General features: G+C 38.9%; 1 protein-coding gene across 1 annotated transcript in view; it reads left to right on the forward strand.

The window, feature by feature from the left end:
• The window catches only part of Brca2 (breast cancer 2, early onset), a 76,401-nt gene that overhangs the window by 44,561 nt on the left and 15,698 nt on the right, over window positions 1-16,142 (forward strand). The window contains 6 exon segments of the mRNA XM_013027268.1: window positions 3,475-3,893; window positions 5,328-5,509; window positions 7,502-7,689; window positions 13,033-13,203; window positions 14,164-14,509; window positions 15,520-15,580. Of these exon segments, the coding sequence (XP_012882722.1) occupies window positions 3,475-3,893; window positions 5,328-5,509; window positions 7,502-7,689; window positions 13,033-13,203; window positions 14,164-14,509; window positions 15,520-15,580 (1,367 nt within the window).

The raw sequence follows: 16,142 nt of genomic DNA on the forward strand, positions 1-16,142 counted from the left end.
CCGGAAGTGGCGCTGTAGCTCAAGTGGTAGAGCGCTCGCCTTGAGCTGAAGAGCTGAGGGACAGTGCCCAGGCCCAGAGTTCAAGCCCCACGTCCGACAAAAAAAAAAGAAAAAAAAGAAATGAGTGGTGAAAAAGGGAGCCAAAAATCAGAAGATCAGTTGATAATAGGTTTATGAAACAGTTATAAACCCATTCTTTTTCTTAGTGAGCTATAAAACAATCTTTGGCTCACTCGAGCAACACTAGTGGTTTGTGCTTCAGACAGGCTATACAGAGCTTCTTTATTGGAGAACAAACGAGATAAAAAGGAAGGCAGAAGTCGTGCACCAAAGGCAAGAGAATAATTTAATATATATTCTTTCAATGTTGAGGAACAACATTCCCCTCAAGTCCTCTTCCTTCCCACTCAACTTCTGGAATGGTAGTAGCTAAACTTTGGTTCTTGAGGACTTCTGGTTAGTCTACAGCATAGCTGACAATCAGCAAATGCCATCTTTATTTATTTATTTTTATTTTTTGCCAGTCCTGAGGCTTGAACTCAGGACCTGGGCACTGTCCCTTAGCTTCTTTTGCTCAAGATTACCACACATCACTTCCCACTTCATCTATTTATATGGTACTGAGGAATTGAACCTAGGGCTTCATGCATGCTAGGCAAGCACTCTACCACTAAACCATATTCCTAGCCCAAGTCCCATCTTTATAGCAAGAACTTCCAAACAATCTTTTGACTTCCTAGTCTTTTTTTTTTTTTCTTGTCGGTTGTGGGGCCTGAACTCTGGTCCCTCAGCTCTTCAGCTCAAGGCTAGCACTCTACCACTTGAGCCACAGAGCCACTTCCGGCTTTTTCTGCTTATGTGGTGCTGAGGCATCAAACCCAGGGCCTCATGCATGCTAGGCAAGCGCTCTACCACGGAGCCACCTTCCCAGCCCCTTCCTAGTCTTAAATATGAACAGAATATAGATTGGCATCAGAAAAAACAAAAATAAAACAGCCAAGAATAACTAATGAAAACAACTTAAACACTATTTAGGAAGAAGGGTTCTTTTTATTTTTATTTTTTACTTTTTAATTATTTTACTTTTAACCATTCAACTTCTAGTTTATGAGTACAATGCATCTTTTTTTACTATCTTTATGTAATTGTATGAAGGAATTGTCTCTCGGCAAAGCAGTTTATGAATACAATGCATATTGGTCATGCCCCTTCCTTCACTTTTCTTTTTTGTGGGGGGGGGGTGGAAGGAAAGTGGGAAAAAAATGAAAGAGGGGGTAACAAGTTTGACAAGAAATGTACTCACTACCTTATGTATGTAACTGTAATCCCTCTGTACAGCACTATGACAATTTTTTTAAAGGGAACTTTTAAAAAATATACATTCATATATATAGGAAAATATCCAAATATGAGGAAATGTATGTATATATAGTTATATAGATAAGTGAGGAAGTAGTCACCTTGAATTTAAAGTGTCAGTAACCCTAATAACCCTATACTTTCTAAATGCTTTTACAGTTTTAGAAGCATCTAGTTAAGCCAAGCCATTACTATCTAAGCTACAATTTCTCACAGTGTAAAGTTGAAAATAACAGTGATGATATTAACAGTTAATATTTACTGGGCTTTTTTTCTGTACTAGGCATTCTTCTTTGCACTTTATTATATCCTGTTTAAAGATCATTGAACATTAACAGATCTAAAAAACTGTCTCAACAGATGGCAAAAGTTGTAAGATAGGAAATATACATATAGCAGTGGCTCACGCCCATAATCAGTTGTACCTAATGAGAAGGCTGAGATGTGAGGATCATAGTTCAAAACCAGCTTAGGAAGGAAAGTTCATTAGACCAGGCCCTTAGTTTAAGCCCCAGGACTGGGATGTTAGGAGGAGGGAAGAGAGGGAGACTATATATTTTATAATAATAAAACACATTTATCTGTAAAATATACCTAAAATGTGCTTTTTTGCAGTTGTAAGAAGTTCCCTCCTTCCATAACATAAATGTTACAAATTGTCTATATACTTTGGGAAGCTGGGGAGAAACATGAGAGAAAAGGATGGAGTATGCGTATTATACTGTGGTGATGGTAGTAACAAAGCTAAATCATCATTTTCCATAGTGGGAGATCTTTAGCAACTTTATTGAGACCAATTTCTGTCAATACTAGGCAAAAGGAGAGTTCACGGCATGGAAATGAGGAAGTAAAAGAAATAAAAACAGCTAGTATAGTCAGGCGCTATAATCCTAGCTAATAGAAGGCTGAAACCTAGAAATTCACAGTTCAAGGCAGAAAAGTCTCCATCTCTAAAATAAACAGCAAAAAAGCTAAGCTGGATATGTGGCTAAAAGTGTTATCATGCCGGCCAAGCAAGCAAGCTGTTTGAGCATGCAGCCATCAGTTCAAACCCTAGTTCTAGCAAAAAGAAAAAAAAAGAAGAAGAAAATAGCTTGATATAAATACTTTCTTTAAGAAGATTGAACATAAAGGGTAGGTTACAATGAGTATTAGCTTAAGGAAGAGATAAAGCTGATAAGCAAAACTGGGTTTTTGGTTTTTGCCAATCCTGGGCTTTGAACTTAGGGTCTAGGCATTGTCCCTGAGCTTCTTTTTGCTCAAGGCTAGTGTTCTACCACTTAAGCCATAGTACCACTTCTGGCTTTTTCTGTTTATGTGGTACTGAGGAATTGAACCTGGGGTTTCATGCATGCTAGACTCACATTCCCAGCCAACAAAACAGTTTTTTGTGGGTTTGGTTTTTTTTGTTTTGTTTTGTTCTTGTCAGTCCTGGAACTTGAACTCTGGGCCTGTGTGCTGTCCCTCTGCTCTTCAGCTCAAGGCTAGCACTCTACCACTTGAGCCACAGCACCACTTCTGGTTTTCTAGTGGTTAATTGGAGATAAGAGTCTCACGGACTTTCCTGCCACAGCTGGCTTTGAACGGCCATCCTCAAATCTCAGCCTCCTGAGCAGCTAGGATTATAGCCGTGAGCCACCAGCACCTGGCAATAAAAATGTTTTAAGGGTAAGACTTTTAGAACTAAAAGATGAATATACAGGTGAAGGAAAGAAAGTAGGATAATGGCTGACAGAGTAAGGCTCCCAAGGGGACTGAGTTCTTAAGTGGGGCTGATAGTTCCAGAGAAGGTGGTAGCCATACAGAAGAGGAAGGATAGGTGTTTCTCTAGTAAAGGAAGTAGGAATACTATGGTAGAACTGGAGAGTCCACACACTCAGACAGTTCATGTTGGGCAGGTTCCTTCTGTTGTATGTTGTCAGATGCTGGGATGAATATGGAAAGAGTTGGTATTGTTTTACAGTTGCAATTGTGACAAGTACAAAGTAATTACCAGAATAAAATTGCCATTAAGCATTTGAGGGTCTACCAAAAAAAAAAATATATATATATATATTCCCAAATATTATGTACATGTGCCAGTAAATAATCAGACTTACTCTCTTCCTAATGTAGCACAACTAAAGAACGGCAAGAAATGCAGAATCCAAATGTTACTGCACCTGATAAAGGATTTCTGTCTAAACCTCATCTTGACAGACACCTGGAAAAATCTTCAAGCAATTTACCAGATTCAGGACAGTTGGTTCATAAAATTCCCAATACAAGAAATGAAACTATGAGACAATCAGTTACTATAGGCAAATTGGCCAAAGTCTTTGTCCCACCTTTCAAAGTGAAATCACATCTTCACAAAGATGAACATCATGTTAGCAAGCAAACTAATTTTGAAGAAGAAAAACAAAAACAAAGAAAAATAGAGGAATGTGGTTCCAGTGATTGCAAAAACATTAACAGTGAGATTCATCAGTTTAGCAAAGACAGCTCCTGTCAAGAAGCAACTATGATTTTCACAAAGTGTAAAGAACCTTTAGGTATTGCATAATAATTTGTGTGACAGTTTTATCATTTGGTTAGATATTTCTCTTACTAAATAATATCCCAAGTTTTTTTTAAATTTCTTTTTACAGTGCTGACACCTTACACTTGAGTTAAGCTAGCATATACTTCAGCCCACAGAACCTTTTCTTATGTTTCAGGTTTTCTAAATTCAAGGATTAGGTTCAAATTAGTCTTAATATTATCTTTTCAAATATAACTACTTGTAGAATTTCTTCTTCCTTTCTCTCTCTCTCTCTCTCTCTTTTCTTTCTTTCTTTTTTTTTTTTTTTTTTTTTTGGGTCCAGTCGTGGGCCTGAACTCTGGGCCTGGGCACTGTCCCTCAGCTCTTCAGCTCAAGGCTAGCGCTCTACCACTTGAGCCACAGCACCACTTCCGGGTTTTTTCTTTTTGCTTATGTGGTGCTGAGGAATCGAACCCAGGCCTCCTGCATGCAAGGCAAGCACTCTACCACTGAGCCACCTTCCCAGCCCTCTTTCTTTCTTTTTTTTGCTGCCAGTCCTAGACTATACCACAGTGCAACTTCTGGCATTTGGTACTAAGGAATTAAACCCAGGTCTTCATGCATGATAGCAAACACTCTACTACTAAGCCACCTTCCTAACCCCTAGAATTTCTTTAAAAGTTGGGAAGGGTGGCTGGGAAAGTGGCTGTGTTAGAGTGATTGCCTAGCATGCATGAGGCCCTGGGTTTGATTCCTCTGCACCATATAAACAGAAAAAGCCAGAAGTGGTGTTATGGCTCAAGTGGTAGAACGCCAGCCTTGAGATGGAGAGCTGAGAGACAGTGCCCAGGCCCAGAGTTCAAGCCCTGTGACTGAGAAAAATAAATAAACAATGCTAGAGTCAGCTACATAATGGGACTCTGTCTCAAAAACTAAACAAATTTAGAAAGCTATGTGACATACATCCCAGGACTGCTATTATTAGAGTATACTTTTTTTTAATGGTACTACTAATTTTCTTCCAAAATGGGGATACAAATAATACATTTATGCTAGGCACCAGTGGCTCACACCTGTAATCCTAGCTACTAAGGAGGCTGAGATCTGAGGATCGTGGTTCAGAGCCAGCCTGGTCAGGAAAGGCCATGAGACTAATCTCCAATTAACCACCAGAAAACCAGAAGTGGCATTGGGCTCAAGTGGTAAGCACTAGCCTTGAGCTGAAATGCTGAGGGACAGCCCCAGGCCCAGAGTTCTAGTCCCATGACTGACAAAACACAGCAAAAAATAATTCTTTATATAGTTGAAATTATTTCATCTCTAAAAACTTAAAAAGGATAGTGACTTCCTTTTTCTCTGCATATAAACAGACCAAGTTGAAATACATAATTTTATAAAGTAGGCTGTGCTTTTAAAATTGACATTCTTTTTGTGTTTTTATTTTTTGCAAATTATTGTTTAACAGATTTAATTACAAGCCTTCAGAATGCCAGAGATAATCAGTCTGCACGAATTATGAACAAAGAAAGGCAACGTATCTTTCCACAACCAGGCAGTCTGTATCTTGCAAAAACATCCACCCTGCCTCGAATCTCTCTGAAAGAAGCTGTAGGAAACCAAATTCCCTCTGCATATTCTCATAAGCAGGTACCCATTTGTCTGCAATGCTAGTAGCTTTTGTAGCAAAAGGAAACTTTTTGTTATTAATTGGGATCTCCAAATTGTGTTTAAAGAATGAACAACTTGCCAGTGTGAATGAATAAAATCAGCCTGCAGTAGCAGGTTCCCTTTCCTTTGCCTTACCTTGCAAATGTAATCTCTTTTGTTTTTCCCTCTCATACTGTAAGGGCTTTCAACTAGGCAGAAGAGAATAGTCATCTCAAAGTAAAGGACAAATGATTGATATCCCAAGCTTTCTATTGTTTTAAAAAAATGACTCTGGAGGTTTTTTGGGGGCTGGGAAGGTGGCTCAGTGGTAGAGCGCTTGCCTTGCATGCTCGAGGCCCTGGGTTCGATTCCTCAGCACCACATAAGCAAAAAGAAAAAAGCTGGAAGTGGTGCTGTGGCTCAAGTGGTAGAGCGCTAGCCTTGAGCTGAAGAGCTGGGGGACAGTGCCCAGGCCCAGAGTTCAAGCCCCACGACCGGACCAAAAAAAAAAAAAAATGACTCTGGGCTGGGAAGGTGGCTTAATGGTAGAGTGCTTACCTAACATGTATGAAGTCCTGGGTTCCATTCCTCAGTCCCACATAGAAAAAGCTAGAAGTGGCACTGTGGCTCAAGTGGTAGAGTGCTAGCCTTGAGCAAAAGAAGCTCAGGGACAGTGCCCAGGCTCTTGAGTTCAAGCCCCAGGACTGGCAAAAAAAAAAAAAAAAAATCTTTTTTAAATGACTCTGGTTAAGCCACTACTACATAGGAAGAATTTTTCTCAATGGAAAGTTGGAAAACATAGTAACTTTAACAACTAAAATTTATTAAGGCTTTTCTGCATGCTACACACTCTTAACCCTTTACATGCATCAGTCATATCTTGCTTAATCCTCATAACTCCCCAAAAGAAAAGACAACATGATTTTGTACATTATTTAATTTAGTCACCAATTAGAACCAGGAGGGCCATAATTCCAAAGCAAGGATCTGCCTCCAGAGTTAAGCACTGCACAAAGAAAAGGATACGTTGGGTTCAACATGAGGATTGACTAGGCCCATGTAAAAACACACAAGCTTTTCCCTTGTTTCTCCTTTCTATTTTGAACTTAGTAGTCTTCATTGTGTAAGTGTGCATTCTCACATGAACACATGCCACCCTGTACTGGGTCTTGAACTCAGGGCCTCCTGCTCTTTTTCATTCAAGGCTGGTGCTCTACTAGATAATCCACATTGCCTGTTTTTTTGCTGGTTAATTGGAAATTAACCAGGATTGTCTGCCCAGTCTAGCTTCAAATGGATTTTTTTCTTTTTAAACCCAGTATCTCCCTTTTGCAGATTTAGCAAGAAGGAATAAAGAGTGCAATACATTCGAAATTATTTAGCTTTTTTTTTTTTTCATTGTGATGCTTGAAATCTGGGCCTAGCTGCTCTCCCTGAGCTTTTCGGCTCAAAGCTAGTGCTCTAATACTTTGAGCCACAGCACCACTTCTGGTTTTCTGGTGGTTAATTAGAGATAACAGACTCATGGACTTTTCTGTCTGGACTGGCTTTGAACCGAGATCCTCAGATCTCAGCTTCTGATAGCTAGGATTACAGACATGAGCCTCCGGCACCCAGCTCTTTAGCTTTTATTATACAAATTTTTTCTTGAGTATGTGTGTGCATATGTGTGTTTCACATACCAGATCCAGGGCTTTGCTCAGGCTAAGCACATAATCTGCCACTGAATTATATCCCTATAGTAGTAAATATTTTTTAATATTAAGGTGTTGTATTTTGTAAGTCAGGTAATGCGTACACTTAATTTTTTGGACAGTGTCACCCCTTCCTTCACCTTACCCCAAGTTTCATCTCTTATCCCTGCCCACCTAAATATTTTTATTGTTAACAATTTAGTATTTAAATGCAAAGTTTTAAAAGGTTACTTTCAGCTTAATTGTTTTTATTCTACAACTTTATGTATTTGACTCATTAAATTTTGTATTTCTTCAGCTTTATATGTATGGCGTTTCGAAGCATTGTATAAAAATAAACAGCAAAAATGCTGAGTCTTTTCAGTTTCACACTGAGGATTATTTTAGTAAGGAAGATTTACATTCTGGAAAAGGAATTCAGTTGGCTGATGGGGGATGGCTCATACCGTCTGAGGATGGAAAGGCTGGAAAAGAAGAATTTTATAGGTACTGTATGTAAAAGGAGGTTTTATGTTAACTTTTACATTTTCTGTCCTCCCTGTCTTCACAATTGCCTTTTGTTTCTTTTTCATTATGGCTCCTGAATTAAAAAGTTGGTTAAAATTTGTGTGTGCGCCCCCCTGGGCACTGTCCCTGAGCTATTTTGCTCAAGGTTAGCATTCTACCACATGAGCCACAGCTCCACTTCAAGCTTACTGCCTGGGCTGGCTTCAAAGCATAAGTCTCAGATCTCAGCCTCCCAAGTAGCTAGGACTACAGGCAAGAAATCTTAATTTTTTAGCATAATTATGAAATTTTATGCTTCATATTATTTTAGACAATGATTATGAATGTGTTTTTATTGTTCCTATGCACTTACAAAAAAAAACTGATGGGGAAAGTTAAATTTAAATTGGCCTATGGTAGACCCAAGAATATGTCTTACTCATTTATATTGTAGATTTAGTAAATGTAAAATATAACTATGCCAGGCACCAGTGGCTCACACCTGTCATAATCCTAGCTGTTGAGTAGGAGAGTTAAGGTCTGATGACTGCAGTTCAAAGCCAGCCTAGGCAGGAAATTCTCTGAGGCTCTTATCTCCAATTATCTACCAGAAAGCCAGAAATAAAGGTGTGATTCAATGGGTAGAGCACCAGCCTTAGGCAAAAAAGATCAGGGATAGCACTTAGGCTCTGAGTTCAGGCCCTAAGACCAGCACATACTGATATTTTAATAAATAAAAATAAAACGAAAATTTGGGCTGGGAAGGTAGCTCAGTAGAGTGCATGCCTTGCAAGCATGAGGCCCTGGGTTCAATTCCTCAGCACCACATAAACAGAAAAAGCCGGAAGTGGCGCTGTGGCTCCAGTGGTAGAGCACTAGCCTTGAGCTGAAGAGCTGAGGGACAGTGCCCAGACCCAGAGTTCAGGCTCCATGACCAGCAAAAAAAAAAAAAAAACCCTAAAATTTAACAAATTAAATATTAGTTATAAAAATAACTAGAAAATCTCAGTACTCCAAAACATTAACAGGATGGAAAGTATATTACCACATTTGATTCTATTACAGTATAGAAAGTATATTACCACATTTGATTCTATTGTTTACACAAACACAATTTTTCTCTCTGTCAGGATATATTACCACATATTAATGTCAATCCTTTCTCCAGTACCTTTCCTCTTGAAAATCTCTTTCCAAATTTAATGTCTTTCCAAAATTAATAGTTTTGGGACCATAGTAAAACTTTTCCTGAATTTTCAAGAAACTTTTTGGAGTGTTTTTGTTGTTTTATTATTTTTTTATTTTGTTACTTTATTTTGGTGTTGGTCCTGGGGCTTGAACTTGGAGCCTGAAAGCTATCCCTGAGCTTAAAGCGCACTATCATTTGAGCCACAGTTCCACTTCCAACTTTTCTGGTAGTTTATTGTACATAATAGTTTCATGGACTTTCCTGCCCAAGCTGGCTTCAAACTGTAATCCTTAGATCTCAACCTCCTAAGTAGCTGGGAGTATAAGCATGAGCCATTGGCACCTAGCTATTGTCTTTTGATCATTCAACAAATATTTGTTGAGCACCTTCTATGTACAGGTACTATTCTGAGAACTAGGATAGATAATAAAGCAAAGCAAAAAGATCTCTGTCCTATTGAGTCTTATATTTTAGAGGCGATAGAAGACAGAAAGATTTTTAAATAAATAAATTGCATGTTAAAAGTTAGAAAAGTGGTAGAGTAAGGGAAATTACTATTCGTGCATCATCCCAAAAGCATCCCTGAGTCAGTGACGTTTTGTAAATGGCCTGGAGGTGTTAATGAAAGTTATGACAGGACAGTCAGGGAACACATAGGAGGCTTTGGTGGAGGAAGCATACTTGAAGTAATCAAAAAAAAGAAGGAAATTAGTATAGTTGGAGTGCAGTGGGAAGAAGACAGGAGAACTAGGTGATATGGGAGTGTAGCTCAGTGCTACAGTGCTTGCCAATATGCATGTGGCCCTGGGTTTGATCCTTGGCAACGCCAAAAAAAAGGAGGGAAGTTTAAAGCAGAAAGAAACATGAATGGTTGGAAGAGGAGAGGCAGAAAGATGGGACCTCAGAGATATTCCTGAGAAACTTGACATTTATTCCTTAAGTAGTTATTATTTATTTATTTAGTCGGTCATAGGGCCTGAACTCTGGGCCTGGGTGCTGTCCCTCAGCTCTTCAGCTCAAGGCTAGCGCTCTACCACTTGAGCCACAGCACCACCTCCAGCTTTTTTTGCTTATGTGGTGCTGAGGAATGGAACCCAGGGCCTCATGTATATGAGGCAAGCTCTCTTACCACTGAGCCACCTTCCCGGCCCAAGTAGCAATTTTTTTTATTCTGAGTAAACCATTAGAAAGTTTAAGAATGTGATGTGGTCAGACTTATTTTCAAAAACAACTGTGACTGCCTTGGACCTTGGCCTGTAGAAATAGGAACAAGGGTAGAAACTGAGAGTCTAGGAAGCTGTTATAATCAAAATGTGAGATGGTTGATGGGACTTGGCTTGGCAGTTGGTAAAATGCAGTTTGATTCTGAGTGTTTTTGGAAGGTGGCACCATCAAAATTTGTTTAAGAATTGTATCTAGAGTATGAGAAGAGGATAACAGTGCCCCCAAAGATTACTTTTTCAAAATGGCTGAAAGAACAGAGTTGCCATGTAACTACCAGACTGAGAAGAGCAAAAGATGGAAGGGAAATTGAGAGCTCATCTTTGAATATTTGAAACTTGAGATGTGATAGTAGACATGTAGGTAAACAGTTTTGGAGTATGAGAGAAGTTCAAGAGTTGTCAGCATATAGATGGAACTTAAAGCCATGAAAAAGAGAATGATACCAGACATGGTGGCACATGCCTGAAATCCAGTGTTTGGGAAACTTAGGCAGGATTTGAGTTTGAGGCCAGCCTGGACTACATACCAAGCATCTGTCTTAAAATTTAAAAGGAAAGAGAGAGGGAGAGACTGACAGACTGAGAATGACCAAAAAAGTTAGAAATAAATGCAAAAAAGCATAGTGTATTTATTGCATGCACATGATCAAATTTCAGGAATAGAAAATACCTGGCTATGACAGTTGCTGTTGGAGAAAATTGATAAGGTGAAGAATGAGAACTGACCCACTGCCTTTACCACTGTAGAGGTTATTCAAGTTTTAGTAAAAAATAATTCATTAGATTGGTAGAGTGAAAGTCTGATTAGAGTACAGTTAAATGGCAATTGAAGAAGAGGAGTTAGAAACAATGAATACAGTTGCCTTTTCAGGAATTGCCAAGCAGAAAGGTAGAGAAAGGGAAAGTATTTAGAAGCCAAAGTAGGAACAAAAGGTGGTATTTCTGACTTGTTTGTATGCTTTACAAAAAAAAGAAAAAGAAAATGTGCTGGTAAATTTTGCCAGATACAGAAAGAAAAATTGGTGATGTGATGTATGAGCTAGTTATATATCTTATGTATCTTTCTATTTCTGTAACAAAACCCAGAGATAATCAATTTAGAGAAAATGTTTCCCATTTTAAAGGTTTCAGTTTATGATTGATTGGTGGGCTCTTAGTTTTTGAGTCTGAGACAAGGCACCACATAATGATGGGAGTGATGGAGGAAAACCCCTTACCTCCTGGCCAGAATGCAAAAGAAACAGGGTCCCATTATCCCCTTCAAGGATAGACCAGTATACCTTGCCTCTTCATAATATCAGGGTTAAGTTTCAACATGAAGTTTGGAGAAGTTATTTAAACTGACAAAGAAATGATACTCAGAGGAGGTGTATTAAAAGGCATTAGTTTACTTGTGTATTTTAATGTAGCAAAGAAAACTCCCTTTTAATGTTGATGGATACTGTCCAGTAAAGAGGGAAATATTAATGATACATTTGCAGAGGCATGTTCTAAGTATATGATCTTGATTACATAACAGTATGGGAGCTAGTACACAAATAAGGGAGGTGCCAAATGTAAAGATATAGGTACTATAGGTGTAGAGGAGGAACGGAATTCAGGTTCTCTTTTGATTATTCCTGTTAATACTAAGCATAAAAACAAGAAATGTGGCAGAATTAGAAATTTAAGAAGAGAGGGAATGGTATCAAAGAAAACACCAGAAATATAGCAGATCATTCTTTTTTTTATTATTGTTACAATACATATTTGTATTGTACATTTTTATTATTGTTATAATACAATTACATGAGCAAGACAATGCGTACTTTTTTTTTTTTTGGTTGTGGGGCTTGAACTCTGGGCTTGGATGCTGTCCCTCAGTTCTTCAGCTCAAGGCGAGCGCTCTACCACCTGAGCTACAGTGCCACTTCCGGTTTTCTGGTGGTTTATTGGAGATAATAATTTCACGGACTTTCCTGCCCGGGCTGGCTTTGAACCTCGATCCTCAGATCTCAGCCTCCTGAGTAGCTAGGATTACAGGCGTGAGCCACCAGCACCCGGCATGAGTACATTTCTTATCAAGCATTGTTACCTCCTCCTTTGTTTCCCCTTCCCATCTCCCCCCCACCCCACCCACACACACACACACACATAGCAGTTCATTCTTGTATAATTTCTTTTTTTTTCTGTCAGTCATGGGGCCTGAACTCTGTGCCTGAGCGTTGTCCTTCAGCTCTTCAACTCAAGGCTAGCACTCTACCACTGGAGCCACAGCACCACTTTAGGCTTTTTCTGCTTATGTGGTGCTGAGGAATGGAACCCAGGGCCTTATGCATACAAGGCAAGCTCTCTACCACTGAGCCACCTTCCCAGCCCCTCTTGTGTAATTTCTAAAAACTATTCTTTAATAAGAAAATAAAGCTGGGTTCTGGTGGCTGTAATCCTAGCTACTCAATAGGCTGAGATATGGAAGATGGTGATTCTAGGAAATCCTGGGCAGAAAAGTACACTAGATGCCATTTCCAAAATAACCAGAAAATTGAAAAAACAAAAAACACTGCTGAAGATGTAGCTCAAGTAGTAGAGCCAAGCTAAGCAAGGGCAAGGCTGTGAATTCAAATCCCAGTATTGCTGAAAAGTAAGAAAATAATCTAAAATAAAATTATTGACTCATTTTCCAGAAACACCTCTATGAGTTGAAATTATTATTTTGGCTTTTCTTAAATGGAGTTTTCATTCATATGCTACATCATTAAATAATTTAATACTTTATTTGTATGCTCTATGTTATGTTTCAAAACTACATTTATAAATATATGGTGGATTATATGTTCACTCATACAAACTTACTGAATGATATTGCACAGTCGAGTTTTTTATACAGGTAATAATCGTTGTTGAATCCAGTTTCATACTATGTGGTTTTTATTATTCTTTTTATTTGTTCAGGGCTCTGTGTGACACCCCTGGTGTGGATCCAAAACTTATTTCTAGAGCTTGGGCCTATAATCATTACAGATGGCTTATATGGAAGCTGGCAGCTATGGAATTTTCTTTTCCTAAGGAATTTGCTAATAGATGCCTAAACCCAGAAAGGGTGCTTCTTCAACTAAAGTACAGGTAAGTTGAAAGCATCACTTTCAGTAATTATATATTGCTGTATGATTCAGGCTCTTGTGTAGCCTGCAACTTTGTGTGAAAGATGATGTAAAAAGCCAGATGCTGGTGACTCAGCCCTATAATCCTATCTACTTAGGAGGCGCTGAGGCCTGAGAGTCAAAGGTTAACATCCGCCAGACAAACCTGCAAGGCTTTTTGGTTTTTTTTTTTTTGTTTTTTTTATTGTGAGAATACGGTACAGAGGCGTTACAATTACATGGGCAAGATAACGAGTACATTTCTTATCAAGCATTGTTGCCTCCTCTTTGTTTCCCCTTCCCATCCCTTCCCATACTCCCCTCTCCCCCTGCAAAGTTTTTATCTGCAATTACCAGCAAAAAGCCAAAAGTAGAGGTGTGGTTCATCAGCCTTGAATGAAAAAATGTAGCAAGAGCTCAAGGCCCTGAGTTCAAGCACCAGTACTGAAACCAAAAAAAAAAAAAAAGATGTAGAAGCCAGTGGTCAATTACAGCTCCCATGGCACACTGTTAATTCATGTACTCTCATTACCTCTCAGATGCCCCCTTATTTCCCCTTCCCTCCCTGCCCCCTTTAAAAACTTCTTGGTTGTTTTTTTTTTCCCCAGGGCTGAGGACCGAACCCAGGGCCTTGTGCGCGCCGGGTGGGCGCCCTTCCTCTGGGCTAAACCCCCAGCCCCTAAAAACTTCTTGGAATATGAGAAGAATATGAATTGCTAATTTGAGCCATTATTTGGGAGTCCCAAATAAAGTATTTTTACCCTTAGTATGCATATTTTAACAACATAAATCTTAATACATATCATTTCTAGATAAAAGTGTTTAAATCATCCCAGCATTTCTTTGACAAATTAATTTTTATTCCCAATATTTCAGTGACTTTGTTCGCAATGAAGTTCTGTATGCACAGTTTCTAAAGTAGGCATTTGGTTTTTACTTTTAGATATGACATGGAAATTGATAGAAGCAAAAGGTCAGCCATAAAAAAGATCATGGAAAGGGATGATACGCCTGCAAAGACACTGGTTCTCTGTGTTTCTGACATCATTTCAAGTACATCTGAAACTTGTAGCAACAAAACTGATGGTGCAGATATCAAAAATGTGGCCATGCTCGAACTTACAGATGGATGGTATGCTGTCAAGGCCCAGTTAGACCCTCCGCTCCTAGCTCTCTTAAAGAATGGGAGATTGGCTGTGGGACAAAAGATCATTACTCATGGAGCAGAGCTGATAGGCTCCCCTGATGCCTGTGCACCTCTGGAAGCCCCAGACTCTCTTATGTTAAAGGTGAGTTCGGTTAATGTGCACTCTTCTAAGAAGTATTCACTGAGTCAATTAAATTCTAGAGAAGTTTTATACTTAAGGTACCATATTTACTTACATCATTAAGGATGCTGCATTTCTTCAAAGTATACTGGTAATCTTAATATAAGCGGCAGACAGTTTGAGTTGTTTGAGGGAGAACCAGAGTTATTTCTTGAGCTAAATGTAATTTGAATTAGAAAGCAAAAGTAATTGTGCACCAGAATTGAATTTTGGTACCTAGATCCCTTATTGCCCTTTATTCTCCTAGTTTTGCTTCTCCCCTTTTTCTTGACTCAGCTCCTATTCCAGTTATACCATAGAGAATTAGATTTAAGTACTTTCAAATATGTGGTAATAAATGAACTTTCATCACTATGTAGATTTGAAAACATATTCGCAGGGCATTGTCGTGTTGAATGATGTGCAGTGTTGCTGTTGGAAGTTATTTATGAGGTAACACTGTTGATGATTTACTTCTCTTGTATTTTCAATCCCTCTAATTAAGGAAGTCATTTTGTTAATTAAGCATACTTAAGGTAAAATACTTATTTTGCTTTAACTCCATGTTGGGCCATTCCCCCCTCAGTCCCTTTCTGAGGATTGCTACCACGGCCTGGTATATGCAAGGCAGGTGAACACTGAGCTGTATACCCAGCCTCTGATACATGTTTTAAAAATATAAAATATAGGGGCTGGAAATGTGGCTCAGTGGTAGAACACTTGCCTTGCATGCATGAGACCCTGGGTTCGATTCCTCAGCATCACATAAGCAAAAAAATACATAAAATATATTAGGATTTATTTATATATATGTATAAATATAATCACATACACAGAACTACATAAAGGATTATAAATAAGACACAAAAGCCTGATGTATAGCATTCCTAGTTTTGGCTAACACCTGAAACATACACTGACTACATGAAAAGAATACAGGCTTAGGCTTTGGTTCATTTCATTGCATTGCCATTTATTACCATAATTTTCAGGCAGCTTATTTAGCTTGTCATCCTTTTACAGAAAAGGCAGATAAAAATGCCTCCTTGCAAGGTAGTTGAATGTTTTAGAAAGAGTAACATATAAATTAGATTACACAAAACAAAAGCTCAATACGCAATAGCCAGGCCTTGATGACTCATACCTGTAATTCTAGCTACTTAGGAAGCTAAGATCTGAGGATCTCAGTTATAAGCAAGGCCAGATAGGAAAAATCCATGAGGCTTTTTTTCTTTTAGATTTTTTTTTTATTGTCAAGGTGATGTACAGAGAGGTTACAGTTATATAAGTAAGCTAATAAGTACATTTCTTGTTAAACTTGTTACCCCTTCCTTTGTTTTTCTACTTTCCCTCCTCCCCCCCACCACCATCCCTCCATGAGACTCAACTCCAATTACCCATAAAACAGACATCCAGAAGGGGCTGGGAAGATGGCTTAGTGGTAGAGCGCTTGCCTTGCATGCATGAGGCCCTGGGTTCAATTCCTCAGCACCACATAAGCAAAAAGAAAAAAGCCGGAAGTGGTATTGTGGCTCAAGTGGTAGAGCGCTAGCCTTGAGCTGAAGAGCTGAGGGACAGTGCCCAGGCCCAGAGTTCAGGCCCCACGACCGGACCC

Source organism: Dipodomys ordii, unplaced genomic scaffold (genome assembly GCF_000151885.1).
Source record: "Dipodomys ordii isolate 6190 unplaced genomic scaffold, Dord_2.0 Scaffold102, whole genome shotgun sequence".
In the NCBI taxonomy this organism is placed as follows: Eukaryota; Metazoa; Chordata; class Mammalia; order Rodentia; family Heteromyidae; genus Dipodomys; species Dipodomys ordii.